This window comes from Myotis daubentonii, chromosome 5 (assembly GCF_963259705.1).
Source record: "Myotis daubentonii chromosome 5, mMyoDau2.1, whole genome shotgun sequence".
Lineage (NCBI taxonomy): Eukaryota > Metazoa > Chordata > Mammalia > Chiroptera > Vespertilionidae > Myotis > Myotis daubentonii.
The window spans coordinates 74,696,422-74,724,393 of record NC_081844.1 but is presented as its reverse complement, the minus strand read 5'-3'; the positions used below and the strand labels follow the sequence as shown (position 1 = coordinate 74,724,393).

At 36.4% G+C, this 27,972-nt stretch overlaps 1 protein-coding gene across 1 annotated transcript in view; it reads right to left on the bottom strand.

Annotated features, from left to right (window-relative positions):
* Positions 1–27,972, bottom strand: part of ADAMTS19 (ADAM metallopeptidase with thrombospondin type 1 motif 19) — a 216,734-nt gene that overhangs the window by 112,352 nt on the left and 76,410 nt on the right. The window contains exon 8 of the mRNA XM_059695332.1: positions 9,823–9,928. Within this exon, the coding sequence (XP_059551315.1) occupies positions 9,823–9,928 (106 nt within the window). The remainder of the gene's footprint in view (positions 1–9,822; positions 9,929–27,972) is intronic.

The following is a 27,972-nucleotide window of genomic DNA, read 5'->3' as shown; positions in this document are numbered from 1 at the left end:
CATCTGTACAGATTGATGTAATCTGAGAGGTGAAAGTAGAATTGCTTTGTGGTCTGAACTGGCATTCTATGAATGATGCTAAAATTATTTTATATAAGCCCTGGATACACCTCTATGAGTTGTGTGGTTATATTCTTTGCCATTTTTCAAATGGGACTTGGTCATTTGTGTATTGATTTGTAAGAGCTCTTTTTATATTAAGGAAAATATTACTTTGTCATATGTTGCAAATCCTTTCACTGCTAGTGGTTTATCTTCTGATTATTGTATTTTTTCTGATTATTTAATTTTGAGTTGTTAAATTTATGACTTGTCCTTAAATGTTTATGGATTTCATATCTAGAATAGACGTTCCCTATTAGACTAAAAAAAAAAGAAAGAAAACAGCCAACAAAACAAAATATCTCAATGTACAGAATCATTTTGGTGTGTTCTGATGTAATGTCTAAGGTACAGAATCAAATTCCTGTTACTTTTGTTACTAATTCATTTCCTCCACTAATGATTATAGGTGCAGCTTTTAGTATATACTGCATCTCCACAGCATTTCCTGCTTATAAATGGAATTCTTTTTACTCTTCTATTGACTTGTCTGCATATTCAAGCATAAGCACAAACTGCTTTATGTACTATGAAATGTAGTATCTGATAACATTCACTCTTCTCCCCCCACTGTTTCTTTTCTTTTTTTTTAACAAGGAATTTCTTATGTTGATTTTTACATATGGACTCTATAATCAGTAAGTCTAATAAAAAAAGAAATGAAAATTCTATTTGCATTTTTGGGCAGATCACATTACATTTATATATAGATAATTGTCATTTTATAATATTGACTGTTCCTATTCCAAACCAGGAAATGTCTTTCCATTTATTTAAACCACTTTTATGACTCTCTGTGTAGTTATAAATTCTTCTTTTTATAAGTTTTGTACATTCCTGTGTAAGTATATTCCTAGGTATTTTATCTTTTAAATTTTTATTTTATTTTTTGCTATCTTTAATATACATTTATTATATTTTCTTTCTTAATAGTTTTCAAGTGGCTGTTGTTTATGCATTGGAAAGCAAAAATTTTTATGTAGTTTTGTAACAGGCCAATAAAACATTTTTATTATTATAATAGGTATTTTTTAGATTGCCTTGAGTTTTCCAATTACACAAATAATGCTCATTTTGCCACTCCTTTCTAGTTTTATTTTCATTATAAATATATGAAATATTTTCATAAAAACAAATATGTTATGACGTGTTTATACATACTATACATGTATGTGTCTATGTGTGTGTTATGCAATCTAATATAACTTAAGTATTAAAGGAAACATCACATAAATAAGAAATTTGGACAAGACCAATCCTGAGATCCATGTCAGACTCCTCTATCAGATCTCATTCCTCTGTCTTCTAAAACAGGACTCACAGAAAGTGTGCTGTTTTAGAAATCATTTCAACCCTGAAGTCCTAAAGATAGTCTCAGATGTTTTCTCTTAAAAGTGTTAACTGTGACTTAACACTCTTTATTTTACCTGAGGTTGATTTTTAGGAATGATATGAAGAAGGTATTTAATTTCATTTTTATACATGTGGAAAACCAGGTGCAACATCACATATATCTGATTAGTCAGCTACCTCTACTGGTCTGCAGTGGCACCACGGTTAGCCCTCAGGTTTCCATATATAACACTAACCCTATTCACACTCGGCATTTTATTCTTTTGCTCTAACTCTCTATCTGCATAAATGTCGAAATGTCTTAACCACCATAGTTTCATAATAGTCCTTGATCTCCATAATAGTCCAAGATCCACAGATGATTCTCCTCCCCGTCTTCCTCTGTCTTTGCCTCCATCTTCATCTATTCCTTTTCCAATAATATTTTGGCTATTTGAGGGCAATTTGCATCTATATATAAATTTTGGAAATACTTTGCCAACTTCCATAAGAAAAGCTGCGATGGTATATTTATTGCAATTTCCAGGAACCTCAAGTTTCCAGGAACCTCAAGTCATTTTTTAAGTTTTTTAAAAATATACTTTTATTGATTTTAGAGAGGAAAGGAGAGGGAGAGGGAGGGAGGAGAGGAGAGAGAGAGAGAGAGAGAGAGAGAGAGAGAGAGAGAGAGAGAGAGAGAAACATCAATGAGGTGCCTGTAACGGGGGCTGAGCCTGAAACCTAGGTAGATGCCCTGACCAGGAATCGAACCCATGACCTTTCAGTGTATGGGATCATGCTCAATCAACTGAGCCATACCAGCCAGGGATAATTTAATGCATTTCAATAGGGGAATAGAGTTTCCTATATTTTATTGGATTTATTCCTAAGTACTTTGTGTTTTCTATTTACTAGAGTAAATAATATCCTTTTTTAAAGTGATATTTTGGATTTTTGTTCTGACATTTAATTTTTGTATATTTATCTTCTATCCAATAATCTTACTAAACTTATCAATTAATTCTATACTTTACTTGTACATTCTATCATGTTTTTATGTAGGCAATCATATCATTTGCAAATTAAAATACCTTTGTCTTCCACTCTCATCCTACACTTTTTATTTTTTCTGTCATGCTGTATTTCTTTGGACCCCCAATACATAACAGAAGCAGGTATAGTGAGACCCTTGTTTTTTTCTTAACTTTGTAAAAGCAATTTCTAATATTTCACCATTAAGAATGATGTTCCCCATTAACTTTGGTAAATATATGAGTAAATTTTATTTTATTGGACTTTTTCTGTATCTACTGAGATGGTGTAGTTTTTACCTTTAATCTTTTAGTGTGGGGATTAAGATTTTAAAATAATAAATATGTGACTTTTGTTATCCTGATATAAAAGGCAACGCTGGTCCCTTATATTACCTTTGTTTATTAATACATTGCTATTTTATTTGAAAAGGCCTTCTTGACATTTCTATATCATTTTCAGATAAAAACTGCTGTAATTTTCCTCCTCATAATTGTCCTTTTCTAATTTCTATATTACATTAATACTAGCCTCAAATAATGAGTTGGGGAATGTTCTGTCATTTTCTAGAAAAATTAGATTAATATCAGTATTATTTATCTCTAAACCGATTCCTATGTCTAAATCCGGTGTTTTCTTTGGGAAAGTGCTGATTCAATTTCTTTAATCATAGAGCTTTATGTTCTCAGATTTTCTTATTTAATTTGTTGTTATATTTTCTTCATCCAAAGATATGCTTTTTTAAAACTAATTTGAGAGAAAGAGAGAGAGAGCGAGAGAGAGAGAAAGAAACATTTACATTGATGCGAGAGAGAAACATAGATCAGTTGCCTCCTGTACATGCCCTGACTGGGGATTAATTACTCTTTAGCAACTCAAATGTGACTTCCTATGCAACACTGGCTTAGAGTTAATGTGTTATGTGACAGGGTTACTCAGAGTGTGGTCTGTGCCCTGGCTGCCACTAGGTGAACTCTTTTTTACGGAAATATACCACCTGTATTCTGGCACAGCTCCTTATCACATCACAACCATATTTTGAATAGCAAGGTCATTTACTGAGCAATTACTGAGAAAATAAAATTTAATGGCAAGAACTTCACTACATACACTATGGTAAATTCCAGATTTTAAATGGCTAGAAGGAAAGGAGAGAGAAGAAACTATAAAACAACTGGACAAAAATGTGTTCCCCTAATTTTATAATGAGGAAGCCCTTCTAATTGCAAAAAGCTATAGAAGAAATAATAAAAGAAAATATGGGATTTGACTACTAAAAATATCTATTGGTCAAAAACATTAAAAAAACAAGATTAAATTAACTAAGAGGAAATCTTAAGAATATATTTGATCAAAAAGTATGTCCTTCATATCAAACAAGAAATGCTAAAAAATTAATCTCTATTAACTTCAGTTTCCTCATCTGTAAAAAGACAATAACAATACTTAGCTCAAGATTTTCATGAGATTGGATTAGGTAAGGACACCCAGTATTTAGTGCAATGCCTGCTGATAGCAGGAGACATTATTTTTGCTAGATAGCCTTTAACAACCTAACAAATATATTTTAAGACCTCAAAATTATTGTGTAAATGTGCGGTAAAGAGTTAACTCCACGAGTTTGGGTGGTCCAAAGCCTCCACATTCCAAAGAAAGGTCTGGTCCTTGCTTGGCCCTGCGAGGTAGCCTTTAAGCTTCTGGATATCCTGCCTGGTAGGAGTATCTTTGTTTATGTGGTTAGTTTATACAAGCAATGTCACGTGAGGGGAGGACTTGAGCCAACTTGACCTCTGAGGCGGATGGAGACTGAAGGCCTGCCTTGTGGGTGGTCAGCCAGGCCTACATGACCAAACTCCAGTAAAACCCTAGGTACCAGCTCAGGTTGGCTTCTCCGGTCGGCAATCCTCTGTGCGTTTTCACACATTGTGGTTGGGAGCGTTTAGCGCTGTCTGTGTAAGTGCAGTGGGCAAGGGCAGGCAGAAGCTTGTGCCAGGTGTCTCCCGGACCCTGCCCCGTGCCTTTTTCCTTTGCTGATCTGTATCTACATCTTTTCGCTATAATAAACCATAATTATGAGTTAAACTGATTTGCTGAGTTTTGTGAGTCCTTCAGTAAATCATGGAACCTCAGGGTGATCTTGGGGACCTTCTCCTCCAACACCATAATCCAACTAACTGCAATTAATGTATTAATAACAAATTGTGGCTTAAAATCAAAGGAAAATTTCTTTCTCCAACAAATTGCTGCTCATCAAGATCATATAAAATATATACAATGTAGTGAGTGTGTATATGTATGCACTCAACAAACCCTGTCAAATTCATGAATATTTTAATGTATAAAAAAAGTTTTAGTCCTTATCACAGTAAATTAATGAAGATCTCATTCCTATTTCATAAGTATAAAAACACTCAATACCAAATAAAATATCACATTCTTGAAATTTTGGGTTCCAAGAAAAATTATCACTTCCCAAACCTATTGTTTAAAAAGAAAAATAATTTTGAAAGGGAAACATAAAACATTGGTAAAAATCATTTATTTCTGCCCTAGCCAGTTTGGTTCAGTGCATAGAGCATTGGACCACGGACTGAAATATCTCCAGTTCCATTCCAGTCAAGGGCATGCACCTCAACCCCCTGCCCAAGCCAGGGTGCTTGCGGGAGGCAACCACTCGATGTGTCTTTCTCACATCTCTCCCTCTATCTCTCCCTCCCCATTTCACTTTGTCTAGAAAAATCAACGGAAAATATCCTCAAGTGAGGGTTAACAACCACAAAAATCACTTATTTCTCTTCTGTTGCTATGATTCTAACTTACATTTTTAATATAACTTCATACAAGGTATTTTAAATTGATAAATTCCAAAGAGAAAAATTTGATACATTTTTGCTGACATTATTTAAGATTCCTTTGAAATAGTAAAAGAAGGATTTTTTTGTTTTCTTTGATAACTCAAATTCTTACCCCTTGGTGGCCCATATTGATTTTTCCCATATTGATTTTCCCAGCTATATATGGTGTTGCTCTGGGAATTTCTAGAAATGCAATTCAAGGCAACAAACAATCAATTTAGAAATATTTCATGTGTGATTATAAAGGTATCCTTGAATTGACAAGTTTAAATGGAATCATTCTGCCATTTTAAAATTATGGATGCAGAATTATATGATCCATTTTTCTGATCCATATAGGGAACTAGAGGGGAAGAAATAATAACAAAACAAAAAACAAAAAGGGAAAGAAATTCTAAAAGAAAGAAACCAAGAATTTAACCGTTTTACTTAAGGAATTAACTCTTAATTACACCTCTAATTAAAAGAGCCCTACATTTTTCCCATTTTCTGACTAATGCCATAAGTATTTAGTTATCTTTTTTCTCTTCAAAAATAGATGATAGATAAATGATAGGTAGGTAGGTAGATGATAGATAGATAGATAGATAGATAGATAGATAAATGATAGATAGATAGATAGATAGATAGATAGATAGATAGATAGATAGATGATAGAAGATAGATAAAATTGTTTTTTTCAATATTCAATACTGGCATCTTTCTAAATCAAAAGAGCTCGCCCGGCCGGCATGGATCAGTGGTTGAGCATCCACTTTTGAACCAGGAAACCAGAAGATGGTGGTTTGAGTCCTGGTCAAGGCACATGCCCAAGATGTGGGCTCCATCCCCAGCAGGGGTTGTGTAGCAGGAGGCAGCCAATCAATGATTCTCTCCAATCACTGATGTTTCTATCTCCCTCCTGCTCCCTTCTTCTCTGAAATCAATAAAAATATATTTTAAAAAATAAAACAAAAGAGCTCAATTGATATGTTTGTGTGGGTGTATACACAGGATTCATAGATATAATGATCTAACATCTATGGAAACTTTTCCTATTTGAGAGGATATATATTTTTTTTTTCCTTTTGGAGAGGATATATAATATATATATATTAACATTCTCCTTTCTTTTTTTTCCATTTTTTAAATACTTTTTAAATTAAATTTATTGGGGTGACATCTATAATAATAAAAGTATAATATGCTAATTAGACCAGACGACCTTCCAGACGAAGCCAGGGCTGCGAGGGAAGCCTGGGTCCCGGGTGCCTACCGGCGCCCGGATGGAATCCCAGGTCCCGGATGCCAGAGGGAAGCCAGTGCCAGCAGCCGGGGGAAGGAAGGCCTACTCGTGCATGAATTTCATGCAACTGGCCTCTAGTTGGTTAATAAGATTACACAGGTTTCAAATGTACATTTCTATGATACATGACCTGTATATTGCACTGTGTGCTGACCACCCAAAGTCAAGTCTTCTTCTATCACCATATGTTTGACCCCCTTTGCCCTTTACCCTCCCTGGTGGTCTAGAATTCGGTGCTTTCACCCACATTTTTCTTTCATTGTGCATTATGTCTTACATTGAATTTATGTAGATGAACTCCCTCCTGTTTATTTCTTTATAAAGATACCATTAGTCTCACTGCTATTGTCTCCTAATATCTAGCATCAAGAAAGCACTAGTCTCGCCCAGCCAGTGTGGCTCAGTGGCAGAGGGTCAACCCATGAAACAAGATGTCATGGGTGTAATTCCCGGTCAAAGCACATGCCTGGGTTGCTGGCTCGATCCCTGGGGGGGGGGGGGGGGGGGGGCATTCAGGAGGCAGCCAATCAATCTTTCTCTCTCGTTGATGTTTCTATCTCTCTATCCCTCTCCCTTCCTCGCTCTCTAAAAATCAACAAAAACATATTTTAAAAAAGCACTAATCTCTACTTAAAGACAAATACCCGCTTCCTAGTAAGGAGAACTTTTAGCAATGAAGTAGCTCAACATATATCACATGTCCTGGTCTTAATCCATCAAGCATTACACATACCTTTGGCACATCTCTATTGATTTTGGGTACAGTTCTATAAAAGTCAAGTAAAATAATATTTTACTACCATTTTAGCCATTCCAACCTGAGTTCCTGGTCATAAAGCAATGTTTCTACTACATAAAGTTGAAGTGGCCTTTCCTTAAATCATATCATTTAGTTTTGTGTTTAAGTAGCTGTAGGTTCTTGACCAAGCCTTACATGTTAATAAAGTAACATGTATTGTGGCTGGTTCCTTTAATACATTTAAGATTACAACATCGAGTGAATAAAGTAATTTTACATATCTGTTTTTAAAAAGTAAAATAACTTTTGAAAGTAAACCTACTATTCAGGGTACTTGACAAAATCATTTAACATCTGTGGTATAAAAATGTATTCAGATTGCTTGTATATCAAGCTGTTAATGCATGGCTTAATAGTGAAAATTATAATTATTCAGAAACATGCCTTTAATTTATAAGAATTATATTTATGATTAATTTGCATTTATTGTCTTAAAATTTTTTAATGATAACTTTTTTCTTGCCTTTAAACATTATTCTCAATATTTACATTCTAATGATGCACATGGTTTTTCTTGGTACGATTAAACTAAAATATCTTTAAATTATAAAAACTGTTTTGGAATTAAAATTCTAAATCCTATCATATGTGGGATGCAATACTGAATGAGGTTATTGCACTGCATATTAAAGTCTATCTCCTTTTTTTTTCTTTTCTGAATAATAAACTTGCATTCTAGAGCACTCAACTGAACACTCAAAGCATATCTACACATTTAAATAGTCACATCAAAAATTGATCATCATTGATAATGTCTTGGACTAGGTTATAAGCACACAGGTATATTCAATTTTTGATAATTCACTGAGCTGTATAATTATGTCTTGATTATTTTCCTATACTTCATTTACCTGATTAAAAAGGTGTTTGTTTGTTTTTTAAATCAAACACTGTTATATCCTATATAAGTTGTCTTCTAAGCTTTCTTACATCAATCAAACATAACTTTACTTCATTGTCTATATAGTCCAGGCACATAATGAAAATGAAGTGAGCCGGACATCTGATAGGAGAGTGCTATAGCCTGCGATGAGTAGGAAAGATGGGCCCAGTCTGCGGGGTACAGACGCTACTCAGCTCCAAGGAATGGCTGCCATATGGGACTGTGGGTCTAGTGTTGCCAAGTCTGGAATTTCAATTTTTTTATGTCAAATTTATACTTTTTAATGCTGGCAACTGATTCACTTTTATAAACACCATCAGCCAAACTAAATATGTCTTTGACCAAATAAGCCGCCATAATGATCACCTACCTCCCTGAGAAGGACCTCACTAAATCTGAGTCCAATTAAAATACTTTTCATTTGTACTGCTGATGCTGTGACCGTGTAGGAAAGCCAACAATCAACTTTCAGTCTGTATACTGAATATACTGCCTGTAAATATGTGCATAGACCTCATGACACAGATGTTATCCCCCTTTTACTGATGAGTGATTTAGGGCCCAAAAGTAGCAAACAGATAACAAAGAAATTCACAATAGTATGGCCTGCGTTAGATGACTTGAGTTCAAATCCTTCCTCCAACACTTACTGTTTTTATGACTTTGAAAAGGTAAATTAACTTCCCTAGAGCACACAGAAATGTGCCTGGCACATAGTCAGTGCTATATAAGTGTTCCTATTAATAATTCTTTATTGCTATTACTAATATTATCTGTAAAATGAGATGCTTTCTTTTTATTCGTTTTAAATGAACTAATTGATGTCAAATGCTTAGATTCTGTCTGAGACATAGTTAATGTTGTTACATGTTAATTATGTATCCAGTTTAATTCTCTTTCAAATACATTATCCCTAAACCATGAAGATTAATTCCTTTACTCTGTGTCGGGCAATAATAAATATTGGTACCATTATAAACTAAAAATATTTAAACTTGTTCAAAGTGTTTTACTTAGACTTTTAAATAATACACAGCTTTGTAGTGCCATGATTATTGCAATGTTTATTTCATTTGAAAATGTGTAGTGAAACCAATCATATGCCATGTAATTACTGTCCTGATGCGCATTTTAATAATGTAATAAAATGTTATTCAACCTATCAGGAATGGTTACAATATTCAAAAGACACTTTCTAAATTTAGAAGGTCTTCTCCACCTCTTCTTGTTTCCGATTTTTTAAAAGCTTGAGCCCAAAGAAAAAAATATATATATGCTCCCTGGCCAGGTGGCTCAATTTCCCATCAGAGCACATACCCAGGTTGTGGGTTAAATACCCAGTTGGTGCATACAGGAAGCAACCGATTGGTGTATCACTCTCACATCAATGTTTCTCTCTCTACCTTCCTCGCTCTCTCAAATCAATAAAAACGTATCCTCAGGTGAGGATTAAAAAAACAAAGAAAAATGTATGCAAGTAACTCAATAACTCAAATTGTAAAGTTCTGCTACCATAGCCAGAATTTTTACTTACTTGTGACCCATTTCATGAGCAATTGTAAATGCAAGATTTAGACCATTGTCTTCAGCAATAATACATTTCCTCTTTTCACTACACATTCCACTCAAATAAGCTATACCTAGAAAACACAAACATTAATGATATTTCAGAATTAAAATGCAAATACTTATGCTAGGTACTAATAGAAGAAACAAAAAGTGAAGAAACAAAAAAATGTCAACATTAAAATATAATATCTAGCCTTTATAAGTGGAATTTTAGGAGGAAATGCATATGTATAAGTCACTCATAAACTGATGATTTAATCAATTATCCAATTCTCAAAAGGCATACTATAAAAATACATTTATAATGACCACTTTTCATTGTAATTTAAGATAAACGAACAGTTGCAACTTAGAAATGTAAACAAAAAAACAACGGTTATGTTAAATATTTTTCAATTCTTGTGAAGAACCTAGTCTCAAAGAAATATCCTAAAATAAAATAAACTACATATAGGATATTCTTGTACTTACATTTATATTTTGAGTTAATACATTTTGAAATTTAATATTGTGGAATACCATTTTAATTAATATGACAAAAACTATCTGTGGCCCTAGCCGGTTTGGCTCAGTGGATAGAGCGTCAGCCTGGGGACTGAAGGGTCCTGGGTTCCACTCAGGTCAAGGTCACATGCCCGAGTTGCAGGCTCGATCACCAGCAGGGGGCATGCAGGAGGCAGCCAATCAATGATTCTATCTCATCATTGATGTTTCTCTCTCTCTCTCTCTCTCTCTCTCTCTCCCTTCCTCTCTGAAATCAATAAAAATATATATTTTTTAAAAACTATCTGTGATATTTGGAAAATTTATAATGTTTCCTCAAAAATTTCTTGGCTAATAAGATGATCCAACTGAAGAGTGTATAATACTGAAATATAATTTAAGATAAAACCTCTGGCAAGATATTTGATCTTTTGGTTTAAATTATCAGTAAAGATGATAATATCTGAAATCATAACTCTTTTTCAAAGATGTATGTGCTATTTTACCAACACAGATATATCCCTGAATAAATATCGTTTAACACAAGGGACTGAAATATTCTAAATGTAAATTTTACTACATTGTCACAAAATTATTTAACAAAAATTATTAAAATAATATCTAGCTTTATTGAATTCACTGTATATTCTCTAATTCTCATATCCTTATAAAACACATTTAATCTTATTATAAAATTATAAAGGCCTGAACAGGCAAAATGATTTCCTAAATATCACATGACTACTAAATATGTTAGAATGAGTGTTTGAACCCAACTTTGATTTAATCTATCAGTCAACATGTATTTTGCTTCTGATAACAATCTAGAGCAGAGTTGCCTCTAGTTAAAGATGGTTAGCTGGCTGCTTGTGAGTTTTCTCCTCCTTGCAGAAACTTAAAATATAATGGTAAGAAATAATTAAATTTAAATAAAAGAATAAATCAACTTGCCCATTTTGGGGGGAAAAAATAGAAAACTCATGGACGAATATGAATAGATTTAGTGAAGCCACAGCCAAATGGCAGGAGAGAAGGAGTTTATGAGGAGGTAGAACTCCACAGAGGCTCACAGAGGCTCAAGATCTGAGGCACACAGGTTTGAGGAGAGGCACTGCTGGAGGGTTGAAAATGGAGATTAAATAAAAATATATTTAAAATCTTCTACTACTCATTCAAAACCTTCATACAGAATGTGAAGGCCTGGTATTCACTAGCCTATCAGGAAAATGAGATATATTCTTTAAATGAGATATAGTATAAACATATTATTTTAAAAATATAACTACACAAACAACTGAGATTAAATATACATATAGATGTGTTTTTTCTCTAAATATTTACAAGTAAAAATAGATTTTATAGAAATTTTAAATCTACAAATAGATTAAGTTACTTCCTTATGAATGTATAGGTGGATGGATGGATAATGGATAAATGGACAGATGATAAGCCCTACTAGTTCATTTTGCTTATTTAAGGCAATTAAAGGTACTCCAGAGTTAAATCAAGATAAAGTAAGAAGGAAAGATGGAGGTAGTGTTAAATGGGGAGGGGTTGGGGAAGTGAGAAGAGAAGGAAGAGAAAAACATATTCTTTATTTAATTCCATTAAACAACAAATGAAATAAAAGCCTTTAAAAATTCTTAAACATAATGTGAATTTTAAGAGAGCTAAGTCATGTACTTATTGATACAACAAAAAGTGGAAAATGAAGATTTAGGAACTAATTGAACTTGTGTCATAAGTGAAGAAAAGAAGAAAGAAAGGAGGGAGGGAGAAAAGGAAGGTAAAAATAAAGTATCTCCTTATCAATAGAATATTAAAATTCCTATGAGCTTTAAAAAATTTTTTAAAGATGTAGTTTGAGCTTAAAATTCCTACAGACGTACTAAATTAAGCTAAACTGTAATTAGCATGCCAATAACCACAATTTGGTACAAAATTTCCCTTAGGATGCTTATATATTTCACCACAACTAAATATCATCACCATATCCTATATAATAAAAGCTTAATATGCCAAGTGTCCAACCATTCTACCGTTCAACCGGTCGCTATGACATGCACTGACCACCAGGGGACAGATGCTTCAACCGGTAGGTTAGCTTGCTGCTGGGGTCCAGCTGATCGGGACTGGGCAAGATGGGCCAGACACACCCTGGAGCCCTCCTATGGTCCCTCCCCGGCCTCAATAGTGCACCAGTGGGGTCCCTCAGCCTGGCCTGCACCCTCTCACAATCAGGACCCCTCAAGGGATGTCGGGGGGCCAGTTTCGGTCCGATCCCCACAGGCCAAGCTGAGGGACCCCACTAGAACACGAATCTGTGCACCAGGCCTCTAGTGCAGTATAAAGTACACACACACACACACACACACACACACACACACACAATATTTTTCTGTAATTTTACTACATTGGCTAGGATTTCCAACATACTGGTAAAATATATCTATGATATTGAGCTCCTTGTTTTTCCTGCTGACTTAAATACAAATGTTTACAGTTTCACAATAGAGTATGATTGCTGTAGGACTTTCTTAGATATAGCTTGTTAAGAAAATTACTTTATGATATTCTTGTATGTCTCAGTGAAAAACAGGGGACATTGTCTGATGCATGGGTCAAAAGTGGATGGGAGTTGAATAGTATTTTTTGGAAAAGAAACAAAAGCTTAGCATAACAACTGAGAGAAATGGGAAAGACAGCTGATTAAGTGCTAGTGGAAAACTTAATGTAAATTGATGAGAAAAAAGATGATTCAGCTGGTAGTGAAGGGCATGAGCCTAGAGAGTAACACTAATATATCCAGTTGTGAATATCCAACCTATTGGCTGAAACAGAGAAGAGTAATATTTGGATTAAATTTGCATTGAGGTTTTGTAGATCAGTTGTAAAGGAAGAATCAAAGGATGTAAGAGTTGGCAGTAAAACTGAACGGGGAAAAAGGAATAGAACTTGTATGCCCTATGCTAGATAAGTTAAGAAGTAAGGTCAAATGGAGCCTGATGATTTGGAGAATAGAATCCCGTTGTCAGGAGAATGAATACATCAATGAACACTGAAAAAGAACAGACACTTTCCAAAAAAGTATTGAAGATTGCGATAAGAGGGTGGGATTTAGAGGTTGAGGATTTCAGAGGTGAAGTTTCATGACATAATTAGGTATTGCCACGAGAGTAAAGAAGGGTAGAAGTAGAGATCATCAATATTGGGGTCAAAGAGTTATTAAGTAGTGTTGAGTGGACTGATTACATGAACATGATCACAATGAACTCAGGAAGGTGGAAACGGTGGCCAGCATCCATAGGACAGGGGCGAGAATCAGTGAGATTAATCTCAGTGACAGTGAGGGATAAGATTACAAAACTCAACAGCTTCTGCTTCACATGAAGAGCTTTCATCTGCGGACAGGAGAGATTTTGTAGGAGTAGGAAGCAAGAAGAATGGAAGACGAATGCAACAGATTTACAACTTTGGTATCTGCCTGGCATTAGCCTGTGATAAAGGAGAAGAGAAAGAATGCACAGTGACCTCTCTGGGGGCCCTAGATTCCTCAACAGGTTATGGAAGTCAGTGACTATTGTGTGGCCATGTAAAATATTATGCTGATAAAGGTTATAATTTATAATATGTAAGATATATATTTATACTATAAAACGTGAATTTATATAAAATAATAAATTCAAAAATGATGAGTACATATTGACATAGGAGTATGATTACAACTATGTATTAAAAACTATACCATCACATTTTAAGAGAACAAAAAGATTACAAAAATATGCTAACTAGCTAATAGAAATTATATTAGGTGGAGAGATTATAGGTAATTTTCCTCCTCTTTACCCATTTTTCACATTTATGTAAATATCTATAAATAGTTTATTAATGACAAAATTAAAGATATAAATGTGACAGTATGTCGATGAAATGTGAATACTAATAAAATCTCTTAGAGACCAGGGTGTAATTTAACAATCAAAAATGACCCTCTACCGTTATTCTTCTTTTATGGGACTGTTAAGTCTGAATCTTTAAGACTCTGATAAATTTTAACTTCATTGTTCTTACATTTGGCATACCAAGACTTTCTTTGACTTCAAAATTATGGAGAATGAGTGTAACCATGACTAATTTAAATGACTTGCATTATTCTGTTTAAAAGCCCATGCTTTTCAGTCCCTTTCCAAAACCCACATGTTTCCTATTATAATAAAGGGTAGAGGTTAGAAGAAGAAAGGATTCAATATAGCTGTTATTTAAAGATAGATGTAATACAGACCCTTTTTAAATATAAAAAAAACCTGGAAATATACAGGAAATCAAAATAGCCTTGAATTTCTCACCTAAAAATTAATCAAGTCATGCAGGAGTGTACAAGATCTCTCATTTGAAAACTAGTGCACTATCCTAGGACATGCTATGATATGCCTGATCACGATGATCAAACCCCTAAAACCATGCAGGGTGCATGTTACAATAATGGACTAATTGGGAAATCAGAGTTTTTATGTGATCAGATGGATGTATCCTAACGAAAGTCAGTCAGTCATCCAGGTCCAGAACTGTTGCTTTTAACCACTAGCTAGACTACTTGAGTTTAAAATCCTTGCTCTCCTAGCACAGTCCTAGGTAAGTTATTTACTAGTATCCTATGACTGCACAGTATGAGTTATTTATCTCTGAGTTCTACTATTACTTGAGACCTAACGGAACAAGTAATGTAATAGGGGACAGGTGCCGAAGGTACAAAGATGAATACATGCTAATCATGTCTTCAGAAGCATGAGCCAAAACAGTACTCATTCTAAACTGTGATCAAGACATACAGATGCACATAGGATATTATGGGAGAATAAAAAGAGACATCTGATATAGAAAAATCGAAGTGCTTTTATAAAAGAGAACAGGCCCAGACACTGTGGCTCAACGTTGACCTAAGAACCAGGAGGTCCAGGTTCAATTCTCGGTCAGAGCACATGCATGGGTTGCAGGCTTGCTTCCCAGGGTGAGGCATGCAGGAGGCAGCCAATCAATTATTCTCTCTCATCATTGATGTTTCTATCTCTCGCTCCCTCTCCTTTCCTCTCTGAAATCAATAAAAATATATTCTAAAAAAGAAAGAAAACAGCTTGTTGTTATCACAGAATGGGCAGAGAACAGCCAGGGAAAGGCAGTGGAAACTGGGGGTGTGGGTGATTTCTGAACAATAGACTGAACAGGAAAAAGGGTGAGGAGATGCTTAAGAGAGTTGATGTCACCCAGAGAGGAGTAGCTTAGGTTCTTCAAAGGTGCAAGCCACGTAATGCATCTCTGCATCAACACTGTATTTAGCACATTCTCGATTAAGAGTGTGTTAAAGGAATTACATAGATTAAATCTTCTGAAACAAAGATTAATGTAAGATGTGATTCAATGCAGGACCTTTAAATGGCAATTTTGAAGAATTTCATCCACTAATTTGAAAAAATATATAGAATTATTAATGATGGTGCCCAGACAATATGAAAACCATTTACATGATTACATTCAATTTGGATTTTAAACATATTTTAAAATAACTTGCCTCACTAGTTTGTTAATTATCTGTCTCTGTTCCATTAAAATACAAGATGATGATCTAGTAATATAAAAGTACAATTATACAAGTTATGAGTTTACTATCATGTAGTTATATATTTTAAAAACAGGCTTCCAGTTTCTTCTAAATGTTTGACAAATCTATAACATTCTTAACAGTACAGTCTCTATGAATATTAAGAGAAATGTGACTTCTAACAAAAAGAAACATTAGTTTAATAAACAGTACAGTGAATTTCTGTAGTCAAATAGTGCAGAATATTTTATACACATTAAAATGTTATTTATGTGTTCCTTCATCATGGTGGACTGAGCATCCTTTTGTGTAATATACAAAAATTTTAATGCATAGTAACATTGAAGAAAAAGAATTCCCAAGTATAAAAATAAAGCTTAAGACTCAAAATATGGAGTCTTAAGATCATGAGTGACTGATGTCACAACCTGGGTGTCAGATAAGATACCAGTCTTATTAAATAACGGGTGTGTTTCAAAATATCTGCAGGGATGGGTATTAGTGAGTAAGGAAATGAGATCCATACACAAATACTAAGCCATGACTATAATGTACAACTTGATCATACACTGGAGAAAACGTTGGTAGTTCAGTAAAAAACAAATGAAATATCACAATTATGACATACTATATCATCCCAGCAAACAGAATATTCACCCTGAAGATGAGCCACAAATAAAAATTACAAACCAAGTGAAGAAAGTGGTCCACGGTGCGAGGAAAGCCACTGACATAAACACTAGAGAAAAATTATAATGAAATAAAGACATTTTAACATAAAAATAGGGAACTTCAAATCCACATTCACTGTGTCACCACAATCCAAATGCATCTTTTTGTAAATTGGAGAAAGAAACCCTTCTTCATGATATCAAAATACTGGTATAAAGAAATGTGAAAGAAATTTCTTCAAGCAGAAGGAAAAATCCCAGACTAAAACATGGAGATGAAGGAGGAGATAAGAACACCAAACAGGGTAAGTAAATGGGTAACTATAAACAAATATTGAATATATAAAACACTAATTCCAATGTCTTAAAATTTAAAATATAGTCAACTAAAATACATGTGACCATTTACTGTGGGGGATAAATCGAGTTCAAGAGTTCACAAGTTCTAGTAATACCAGGAGAGTGGTGAAGGATAAAAGTCATAACATCCTATATAATAAAAGGCTAATATGCAAATAGACCAAACGGCAGAACAACCGAACAACCGGTCACTATGACGTGCGCTGACCACCGGGGGGCATGCGCGGAACATGGCGGGCGCCGGCTGCCGCGGGATGGTGGAGCAGGAGAGCGAGGGCGCCAGACCAAGTCAGGGCACTGGCACTGCCATCAGGGTGAGCCTCTGGTAGTTACTGAAAATTCTTTGCTCCCACGTGCCACGGTCCCACCCGGTGGTCGCACCTGCTGCCAGTGGCAGCCCCACTTGCACCCGCTGCTGGCACCAGAGCTGCCACTCGTACCCACTGCCAGCGCCGGACCCATTCGCACCTGCAGCTGGTGCTGGAGCTGCCACTTGTGCCGGTCCCGATCACTCGGCGCCATCAGCAGGTGCAAGCAGCAGCTGCCAGCCCTGAATGTCCCTGAAGGCTTTTCCACCTCCCCCTGCTCCTGAGGGACAATCAGGGCAGCAGCCACCGCTCGCACCCGCTGATGGAACCAGTCCCACTTGCACCCGCTGCTGGCGCCGGCCCCAATAGCCCTGTGCCATCAGTGGGTGCAAGCAGGGCCAGCAGGAGCAGGGCTGCTGACAGACAGGGGACTGGGGGCCATGGCGGGAGGGGCCGGGTGGAGGCACAGAGGATGGGCCGAGACCCGCCCCGGCGCCCACTGCGGCCTCGCAGCCCACAGTTCTTTTCAAGGTGCACAAATTTGTGCACTGGGCCCTTGTGTAATATAATTGCAAAAGAACAGTAACATAACACTTAACCAACAACCATTTAGAAAGAAAGTGGCATACAAATATTGGATTTATCTATTTAAAAATGCAAGAAAGGAGAAAAACATGAGATAATGTCAAATAAGAAACAGCATTTCATACCAAAACTTTCATTAAATAAAAAAGACTGCTAAATCAGAACTAAGATTATAGAACTGGATTTTAAAAAAAAACACATAAACCCCAACTCTATTCTGCTTAGAAGAAACAACACTAAGTATAAGGACATAGAGAAATAATAGGAAAAGAATAGAAAAATATATAATATTCAAATATTAACCAAAACAGAGCAAGGGTGACAATATATTGCAAATACATAAAACTAGACAAATTGAATTTAAGCCACAGCATAAAGAGAGGTAAAGAGGAATATTTTTGTGATAAAGGGGTCACTCCAACAAGATATCACAATTCTACATCTGTATTTGCACATTAACTAAGCCTAAAAATATATAAAGCAAAAATAAATAGAATTAAGAAGAAAAATAGACAAATCCAGAATTGAACCTAAAGGCTTTAACATGTCTCTTTTAATGCCTGATAGAATAACCATAAAAATTTCACTAAGGACCTAAAGATCTGAACAAAAAAATAGCAACTATGTCTTACCTGACATACTAGAATATTTCACCCAACAACAAAATTTATGTTTTTATTAAGATAAAATTAATTTATAACATTATATACATTTCAGGTGTACTTTATAATTTGACATACGTGTGTGTACACTACAACATGATCACCACCAAAAGTCTAGTTGTTATCCATCACCATACAATTGATCCCTTCACCCATTTAGCTCTTCTCCCAACTGCCTTATGTTCTGGTAACCACCAATCTGTTCTCTGTATCTATGAGTTTGTTGTTCTTTTGCTTGTTTCTTTGTTTGTTTTTCTGGATTCCACAGATGAGTGAAATCACTGTCTTCCTATGTCTGACTTATTTCGCTTACCATAAGACTCTCAGGGTCTATCCAATCTGTCACAAATGGCAAGATATCATTTTTTTTATGGCTGAGTTGTATTCCTGCGTGTGTGTGTGTGTGTGTGTGTGTGTGTGTGTGTGTGTGTGTGTGTGTGATGTCTTCTTTATCCATTCATCTATCTATGGACACTTAGGTTGCTTCAATGACTACTATAAATAACGATGTAATGAATATGACTGTACATATATATTTTTGAACTAGTGTTCTTTCGATAAATTCCCAGAAGAGGAATGGCTGGATCATATTGTAATTCCATTCATAAATTTTTGAGAATTCTCCATACTGTTTTCTTTTTATTGTACTATATAATACACTTATAAAAACTGACCATATACTGAGAAGTGGAAAAAAAAATAAATTTCAAAAGTGAAAATCATCCAAAGTATGTTCACAGGCCACAAAGGAAATAATTAAGAAATCAAGAACTAAAAAGATAACTAGAGAAACCCAAACTGCCTAGACTTGGGATGATATTCATCCACAAGTAAAAGAAGGAATTATAATGGGAATTAGAAAGTACTTAAACATGATCATAATAAAAATAGAACACATCAAATGTGGGCCGAAACAACAGTACTTACAAAAATTCACAGCATCTATTAGAAAATACAAAAAGACTGAGAATCAATGGTTAAACTTCCTTCCAGGAGCTAGGAAAAGAAGAGAGAGTCAAAGCTTAAGAAAATAGAAGAAAGGAATAGTAAAGAGGAAAAATAAACGAATAAAATAAATGTGAAAGGAAATTGGCAAAAGCTCATTATTCCCTAGTAAACTGATGAAAAATAAGAGACAAACACAAACTACCAGCTTATTGGATGGTTTTAGAAATTAAACTCTCAAATCCTTGGAGAGTTCAAATTAAGCCAGCCTCCAATGTACATTATTGTGGTTTTGATATATCATGAATACATTAACACTACATACCATTTGAAATTTAGATACCATTGTATGTCAAGTTCAGGGACAACTATGAATATCTGGATGTTCTTACATGTCAACTACTAATATTCAAAATATTATATTTGACATAATGTATTAAATAAAATGTTTACTTAGGGACAAGTGATTTCAACTCTAGATGCATTTTTAAGATTCCAGTTTTTGAGGTCTATATGCAGAGGTAGTTCATAATAAATTTGTTAAAAATTTCTCCGAAAGAATGAGACACTTTCTAAAATCCTGATTGGAATTCAATAACAATTTTTCATGATCTGCTTTCTATATTAAGTGTAAAAAAGGCAAAATGCAAGGAAAATTTTAAGAATCGATGCTCTTGTGTCAAATATTCTAGGGTTTGAGTCCCAGGCTCAATTTTTAGCTTTGTGACCATAGAAAAATTAGTTCTGGTTTCTAAGCCACAGTTTTGCCAACAGTAAAATTGGAAATGATTTGTCCTTGGAATACTAATTTAGATAACATATGCAAGTACATGTTGACATGTCTGAAACATGGTAGCCACTACATGTTAAATTTAACTTTCTTATTTGTAAAATGAGGTAACCATCCCTTATGACAAAATTCTTCAAGGGTTAAGGGAGGTGACGTATTTAAAAGTCTTATTGTTCACTGACAACATTGTGTGTGTGGTGAACACAGAGCTAGACTTCCAGACGCTTATAATAACAACTCTCAAAACTGTAAGGAAGACCTCAGGGAGTTCTCTAATTTAAGAAGGTTTTTGTTTCGCAAGGATATGCTCTGCACTTTTTAATATTCATATGGTGTTTAATAGCACCTTTAACACTTTTCTAATATAAAGAAAATTCTATAATTAAAATCAATATTTAACAATAAAAGATCTTAAGAAAAGAAATATCTTGAGAACAACCACTTTTCATAGTAATTCCTTAAGAATTATGTTTCCAAGTCCTGTCCCTGCAACTTGTCTTGCCAAAATAGAAACATAAAGTGTCTGGTGTATGTTCTGGCCAGTGCCTACCAAGATACACACCAGCAGCCAAGAATTAAACCAGATAAATTTGAACTTGCTTTTATTGTAAACCATAGGAAAGATGTTATTTTCTAATCAGGAACTCATTTCTATTCGGAAATACACAGTTTATTTCCGAATCTGGGATGTTCAGTCACTGTGATTGAGTACGTCCTCAATCACTGTGTTGAGTACACAGAGCATCGAGCATGATCGTTGACCACAAAGAGATTAGAAAGGGAGTGAGTGAAGGAAGGCAAGTTATAAGGAAAGTACACTGAAGTCCGCCAAGTTCAAGCATGGTAGAGTGACAATGTAGGAAGTCCAAAGGTGGAGTTTAATCAAGGTTCTGAAGAACGGGTAGATAGAATATAAACAAGGATAAAGGGGAAAGGGGACAACAAAGAAATAGCCTTCCATTTGGAAATTCTAAAACAAAAGAGTGAACAGCCTTGCCTGGTTCCAGTCTGAATGGGAAAACATTCATTCTTTCACTGTTACATATGATGTAAATCTTTCCTTTTTTGTAGCCACTCTTTATCAGATTAAAAGGCCGTTCCCTTATTCTTACGTTCCTGAGAGTTCTTATTGTGACTGGATGTTGAATTTTGTCACATGCTCTTTTTGCAGCAGTTGACATAATCACGTCTCTCTTATTTAGACTTTAAATATGTTTAATTACACAGACTGATTTTTAAATATTGACACAAGCCCCATCATATATATATATATATATATATATATATATATATATATATATGGATAATATGCAAATTGACCGGACAGCAGAACAACCGGTCAGCTATGATGCGCACTGACCACCAGGGGAGAGATGCTCACCACAGGAGCTGCCCCCAGCTCGCAGGCCCCGATTGGACAATCAGGGCCTGCCAGCCAACCTTTCAGTCCCTCCTCACAGCCGGCAGGCTCTAATCGCCCAATGGGGAACGGGGAACCGGGGGAGGGGGGGTGGCAGCAGATGCAGGCAGTGCCAGGACCCCGATTACCCTACCAGTCACCACACACAGAGGGCGACTGGTGGTGGTGGTGGTGGTGGGAGGCAGGGCCGACGAGTGGGCGGGAACAGCCAACCTCTCAGTCCCTCCCCCTGGCTGGCAGGCTCCAATCGCATGATGGGGGACAGGGACAGGGAACCGGGTTGGGTGGCGGCAGACACGGGTGGCAGTGGGGCCCCAACCACCCCGCCAGACGCCCCACACACAGGGTGACTGGCGGTGGCTGCGGGGGGTGGGGCCGGCTGCAGGCAGCTGGGGAAGATCAGCCCTGACTGCAGGCCAGGCCTAAGGACCCTACCCATGCACAAATTTCATGCACCGGACTGTTAATATTCTTATATCTTGGTTCAATTTGCTAATAATGTATGTTCATTAGGAACATTTGACTGGAGTTTGTTTGTTTTTTCCCCCCTTGTACTTCTTGGTTTGGTTTTAATATTAGGGTAATGCTGGCCTCATAAAATGAGTCCAATTTAAAATTTTACCAACATTTTCAAAAAATCGGGTTTGCTTCCATTGATTTTCACTATTGTTTTTCTGTTTCCACTTCATTCGATTTCTTTTTTTTTTAATCTTTATTGTTCAGATTATTACATTTGTTCCTCTTTTTTCCCCCCATAACTCCCCTCCTCTCAGTTCCCGCCCCACCCTCCGCCCTCACTCCCCACCCACTGTCCTCATCCATAGGTGCACGATTTTTGTCCAGTCTCTTCCCGAATCTACCACACCCCTTTCCCCCCCAAGAATAGTCAGTCCATTCCCTTTCTATGTTCCTGATTCTATTATAATCACCAGTTCATTCTGTTCATCAGATTATTTATTCACTTGATTCTTAGATTCACTTGTTGATAGATGCATATTTGTTGTTCATAATTTGTATCTTTACCTTTTTCTTCCTCTTCCTCTTCTTAAAGGATACCTTTCAGCATTTCATATAATCCTGCTTTGGTGGTGATGAACTCCTTTAGCTTTTCCTTATCTGTGAAGCTCTTTATCTGACCTTCAATTCTGAATGATAGCTTTGCTGGATAAAGTAATCGTGGTTGTAGGTTCTTGGCATTCATCACTTTGAATATTTCTTGCCATTCCCTTCTGGCCTGCAAAGTTTCTGTTGAGAAATCAGCTGACAGTCGTATGGGTATTCCCTTGTAGGTAACTGAGTTTCTTTCTCTTGCTGCTTTTAAGATTCTCTCTATGTCTTTTGCTCTTGGCATTTTAATTATGATGTGTCTTGGTGTGGTCCTCTTTGGATTCCTTTTGTTTGGGGTTCTCCGTGCTTCTTGGACCTGTAAGTCCATTTCTTTCACCAGGTGGGGGAAGTTTTCTGTCATTATTTCTTCAAATAGGTTTTCAATATCTTGGTCTCTCTCATCTTCTGGCACCCCTATAATTCTGATGTTGGTGCGCTTGAAGCTGTCCCAGAGGCTCCTTACACTATTCTCGCATTTTTGGATTCTTTTTTCATTTTGCTTTTCCCATTGGGTGTTTTTTGCTTCCTCGCATTTCAAATCATTGACTTGATTCTTGCGCTCCTCTGGTCTGCTGTCGGGAGTCTGTATAATATTCGTTATTTCAGTCCGTGTATGCTTAATTTCTAGTTGGTTCCCCAATATAACATCGAGGGTCTCATTAGATTTCTTGAGGATCTCACAACATTTATCGGCGGTCTCACCAGTCTTTTCGAGGGCCTTACTAAGTTTATCGGCAGCTTCTAGACAGTTCTCAAGAGACCTTAAAAGTGTGGTTCTGAACTCAATATCCTCCATTGACAGTTTTGTCCTGTTTCTTTGTCTCCGCATTTTTTATGCTTTCTTGGTACACCCCCTAGTGGTCTTTGTGTGCAGTCTTGTTGCCTTTAAGCCTTGATTGATGTCGGCAATACCGGGGGTGATTTGACCTCCAGGCTAACTGGCTATGAGAGTCCGCTGTGTCTGCAGTGGGAGGGCTTCTGTGCTGGATCTCTAAGGCGGTGCTAATCTAGCGTTTGCCTGAGGCTATCTGGCAAATGGTTCTGCGCAGGGCTTGGGCGGGGCGGGTCCCCAGGGATCTACAGGGAGGGCCGGAGCGAGCAGTTATGGCTGCTCTCAGTTCCTTCCCCAGGGGCTCTGCCTCTCAGAGTCCCAGCAATGGCTGCAAACCTCGGAGAGAAAGCTGCCTTCGAGTTCCAACCGAAGCCAGACAGTCCCGCTTCTCCCGTTTGAGTCTTGCTCCCCAGAGACTCGCCCGGATCTGGAGCTCAGAGTCTGAAACTCCCTCCCGATTGAAAACAACAACCGCGCCCTCCGCCACCAGCCCGCTCCGCGCGCGCACTCCGCACCTGAGTATTTCACTTCAGCACTGCGCCTCCTCTGAGTCTGGGTATGATATTCTCTTTCCTCCTAGTTGTAGAATTTCCACTCAGCCAGCCTTCCTGTGGTTTTGGATGATGTCCGTTCTGTCCTTTAGTTATATCTCTGAAGTGGTTGTTCGAGGCAGCGATCTCCTGCGTTAACCTACGCCGCCATCTTGGTTTCTCTTCATTCGATTTCTTAACTTCATTATTCCCTTCCTTCTGTTTAATATGAGCATGTTTGTTAGTTTTGCTTTCATCTCCTTTTCAGTTTATTTGGGTAGAAACATAGAGTATCGACTTCATACCTTTCCTCTTTTTAATAAAAACATTTAGTCCTACAAATTTTCCTCTCAGCATTGCTTTATCTGCAGCCCATAATTTATATGTTGCCTTTTCTCTCTCTTTTTTTTTAGTTCAAATCATTTCTAATTTTCCTTGAGACTTCCTCATTGACCTAAAAATTATTTAGAAATATGTTATTTTCAAATATTTTGGAGAATATTTTCTTATCATTCAATAATTGACTTCTAGTCTAATTCCATCTGTTCAAGGACATAAATTATATGATTTCAATTATTTTAAATTTGTAAAAGTTTGTTTTATAAGCTGTAAAATGTTCTCTCTTGGAAAATTTCCATGTTGCTTAAAAAGCCTGCAGATTTTATTATTTGGGGTAGAGCAGTGTATAAATGTTAATAGTGTTATTAATTTTTAAAATTGTATTGATTTTTAGAGAGAGAGTGGAGGGAAAGGGAGATAGAAACATTGACGTGAGAGCAAAACATTGATCGGATGCCTCCTGCATGCTCCCTACTGGGGATCAAGCCAACAACCCAAGCATGTCCCCTGATCAGGAATTGAACCGGCAACCTTTCAGAGCATGGAATGATGCCCAACCAACTGAGCCTCACACAGCAGGGCTATACAATTCTTATATGCTTGCAGATTTTGTTGACCAATTCTGTCAATTACTGAAAGAGGAGTATTGACATCTTCCAAATATAATTGTGCATTTGTCCATTTTTTTCTTTTAGTTCTGTCAGTTCTTGTTTCATGAATTTTAAAACACTATTATTAGGTGCTGAAACATTTAAGATCATTATATCTTCTTAGTAAATTTACCTATTTATTAGTACTAGTATATAATTTCCCATTTAGTACTTGGCAATTTTCTTTGCTCTGAAATCAAAATAGTCTGATATTAACATAGCCATTTGAGTGTTTTTAATTTTTATGAGTTTTTTCATGGCATGTATTTTTCATATCTTTACTCTTAACCTACCTATTATTGTGAAAGTGAGTTTCTTGCAGACAGCAAAGACTTGTGTCTTTGCCTTTTTAATCCATTCAGGTCCCTCTCTTTCTTCTAATGGTGCATGTTAGGCCACTACTATTTAATGTAATTATTGGTATGTTGGGGTTTTGGTCGACCATTCTGTTCTTCGTCTGTACCCCATTTCCCTTTCTTCTGTTTCCCCTTCCCTTCTTTTTTGTTCTTTTGGACAAAAACATTTAAAAAGAGAAAAGGGCTCAAATTTTTTAGTATTACATTTTATTTAGTATGTTGTTAACTATACCTTTCTATGTACTTGTTTAGTGGTTGCTTACAATAGATTTTACATTATACCTCTTCAACTTTCAAAGTATACTTAGAATCAATATTTTTCCAATTCAAGTGAAATGCATAAAATTTAACCCCATCAGATCCCTTTACCATCCTCTATGTATGTTGTATTTTTCTCTTATACATACAAAATAAATTTCATCAGAAAATGTTATAATTTTTGCTTTCAACTATCTATTTAAAATACTCAAGATGAGAAAAGGCCTATCCTATATAATAAAAGGCTAATATGCAAATAGACCTAACGATGGAACAACCAGTCGCTATGGCGTGCGCTGACCACTAGGGGGTGTGCACGGAACATGGCAGGCATCAGCAGCAGGCAGCAGAGCGTGGAACATGGTGAGCGTCAACCATGGCGGGCTGGTGGAGCAGGTGAGCGGGGGTGCCAGACCAAGGCGGAGGGCCGGTCGCTGTCATCAGGGTGAGCCTCTGGTTGTTACTTAAAATTCTTTGCTCCCGCATGCCACAGTCCCACCCAGCGCTCATACCCACTGCTGGTGCAGGTCCCGATTGCTCCACGCTGTCATTAGGTGCAAGTGGGGCCGGCGCCATCAGGGTGTGGGAGTGGTGGCGGTGGGAGCGGGGCTGCTGGCAGACAGGAGACCGGGGGCTTTTCCAGGAGGGGCCAGGCAGTGGCGCAGAGGATGGGCCGAGACCCGTCCTGTGCCCACTGCAGCCTCGCGGCCCACAGTTCCTCTCAAGGTGCACAAATTCATGCACTGGGCCCCGAGTATATTATATTTACCCAGAGATTTGTCATTTCTTTTGCTCTTTCTTCATAACTAATGTTCCAAGTTTCCTTTAAGTAATATTTCCCTTCTGGCAGGATTACTTAATTTGGCAATTCTTTTAAAGTAGCTCTTTTGGTTATTAATTCTCTTAGTTTTCCCTCATCTAAGAATGCCCTTATTTCACGTTCTCCCACAGTGACAATCCTTTCATTTCATATTTTTAAAATGATGAGCCATTCTTCTGGCTTTCAATGCTTGTCATGAGAACTCTGCTGTCATTTGTATCACTGTCCTCTAAAAATTACAAGTTGTTTTTTTGTGTCACGTTTTTCTGTGTCTTTGACTTACGATGTTGGATTATATTTCTGTCTGTGCATTTCTTCAGTATTTTTTGTTTGGAGTTTACTTAGCTTCTTGAATCCTTTTGCTAAATTTGAGAAGTCTTCAGTCATACTTCTTTTCTTCAGTCTTCTTTTGCATTTGTCTATTATTCTTTTTAGTTCTGTCAGTTTTTGTTTCATGAGATTTAAAGCACTATAATTAGGTGCTGAAACACCTAAGATCATTATATCTTCTTAGTGAATTAACTTTTATTATTATATAGTGTCCCTCTTAGTTCTTGGTAATTTTCTTTGTTCGCAATGACTAATTGTGATATTTCCCAGATTCCTGAGACTCTATATATTCTCTCCCGCGCCCCCAATCCTCTTTTCTCTTTGGTGCTCACATTGGATAATTTCTTCTGATCTATCATTAAGTTCACTGACTCTTTTCTCTGTCATTTCCATTCTACTAACTATCCCATACATCTGGACAGATTTTTATTTTGTTATTCTTTTCTTAATTCTAATATTTCCATTTGGTTTCTCTGTATATATTCTATTTATTTCCTCAGACTTTCTATCCTTCCATTCATTTCAAGAATGTTTGTACTTACTAGTTGTAACACCTTTATAGTAGACATTTTAGTCTTTGTCAGGTAATTCCAAAATTTGTACCATCTTAGAGTTGTCATCTGCTAAGTGTCTTTTCCCACGCAATTTGAGATTTTTTCCTATTTCTTTATAGGTGGTACAATTTTGGACTGTATCCTAGAATTCTGATTTTATATTATGAGACTCTCACTCTTATTTAAACCATATGATGCATGCTGATACTTTTTAATTTTTGGCATAAAATCACCTAGTTGGGTTCAGGATGTGAGTTCTATACTTCCAAGTCTTCTGTGGACTTTTGTTTCCATTTCAAAGCTTTTTCATTGCTATGCAATTCTATCCTATGTGTTTGTCACCTAGCATCCAGTCTGGAATCTAGGTGGCTCAGTGGCTTAGTAGCTCATTTCTCAAAGAAATTTTAGGGTCATATTCACACATGCAAAGCTTGGAGATGAGCAACGGAGTTGATTAATAACTTTACAGGGCATTTTCCCGAGTTCCTCTGTCTCCATTATGTCCCTGCTACCTTTCAT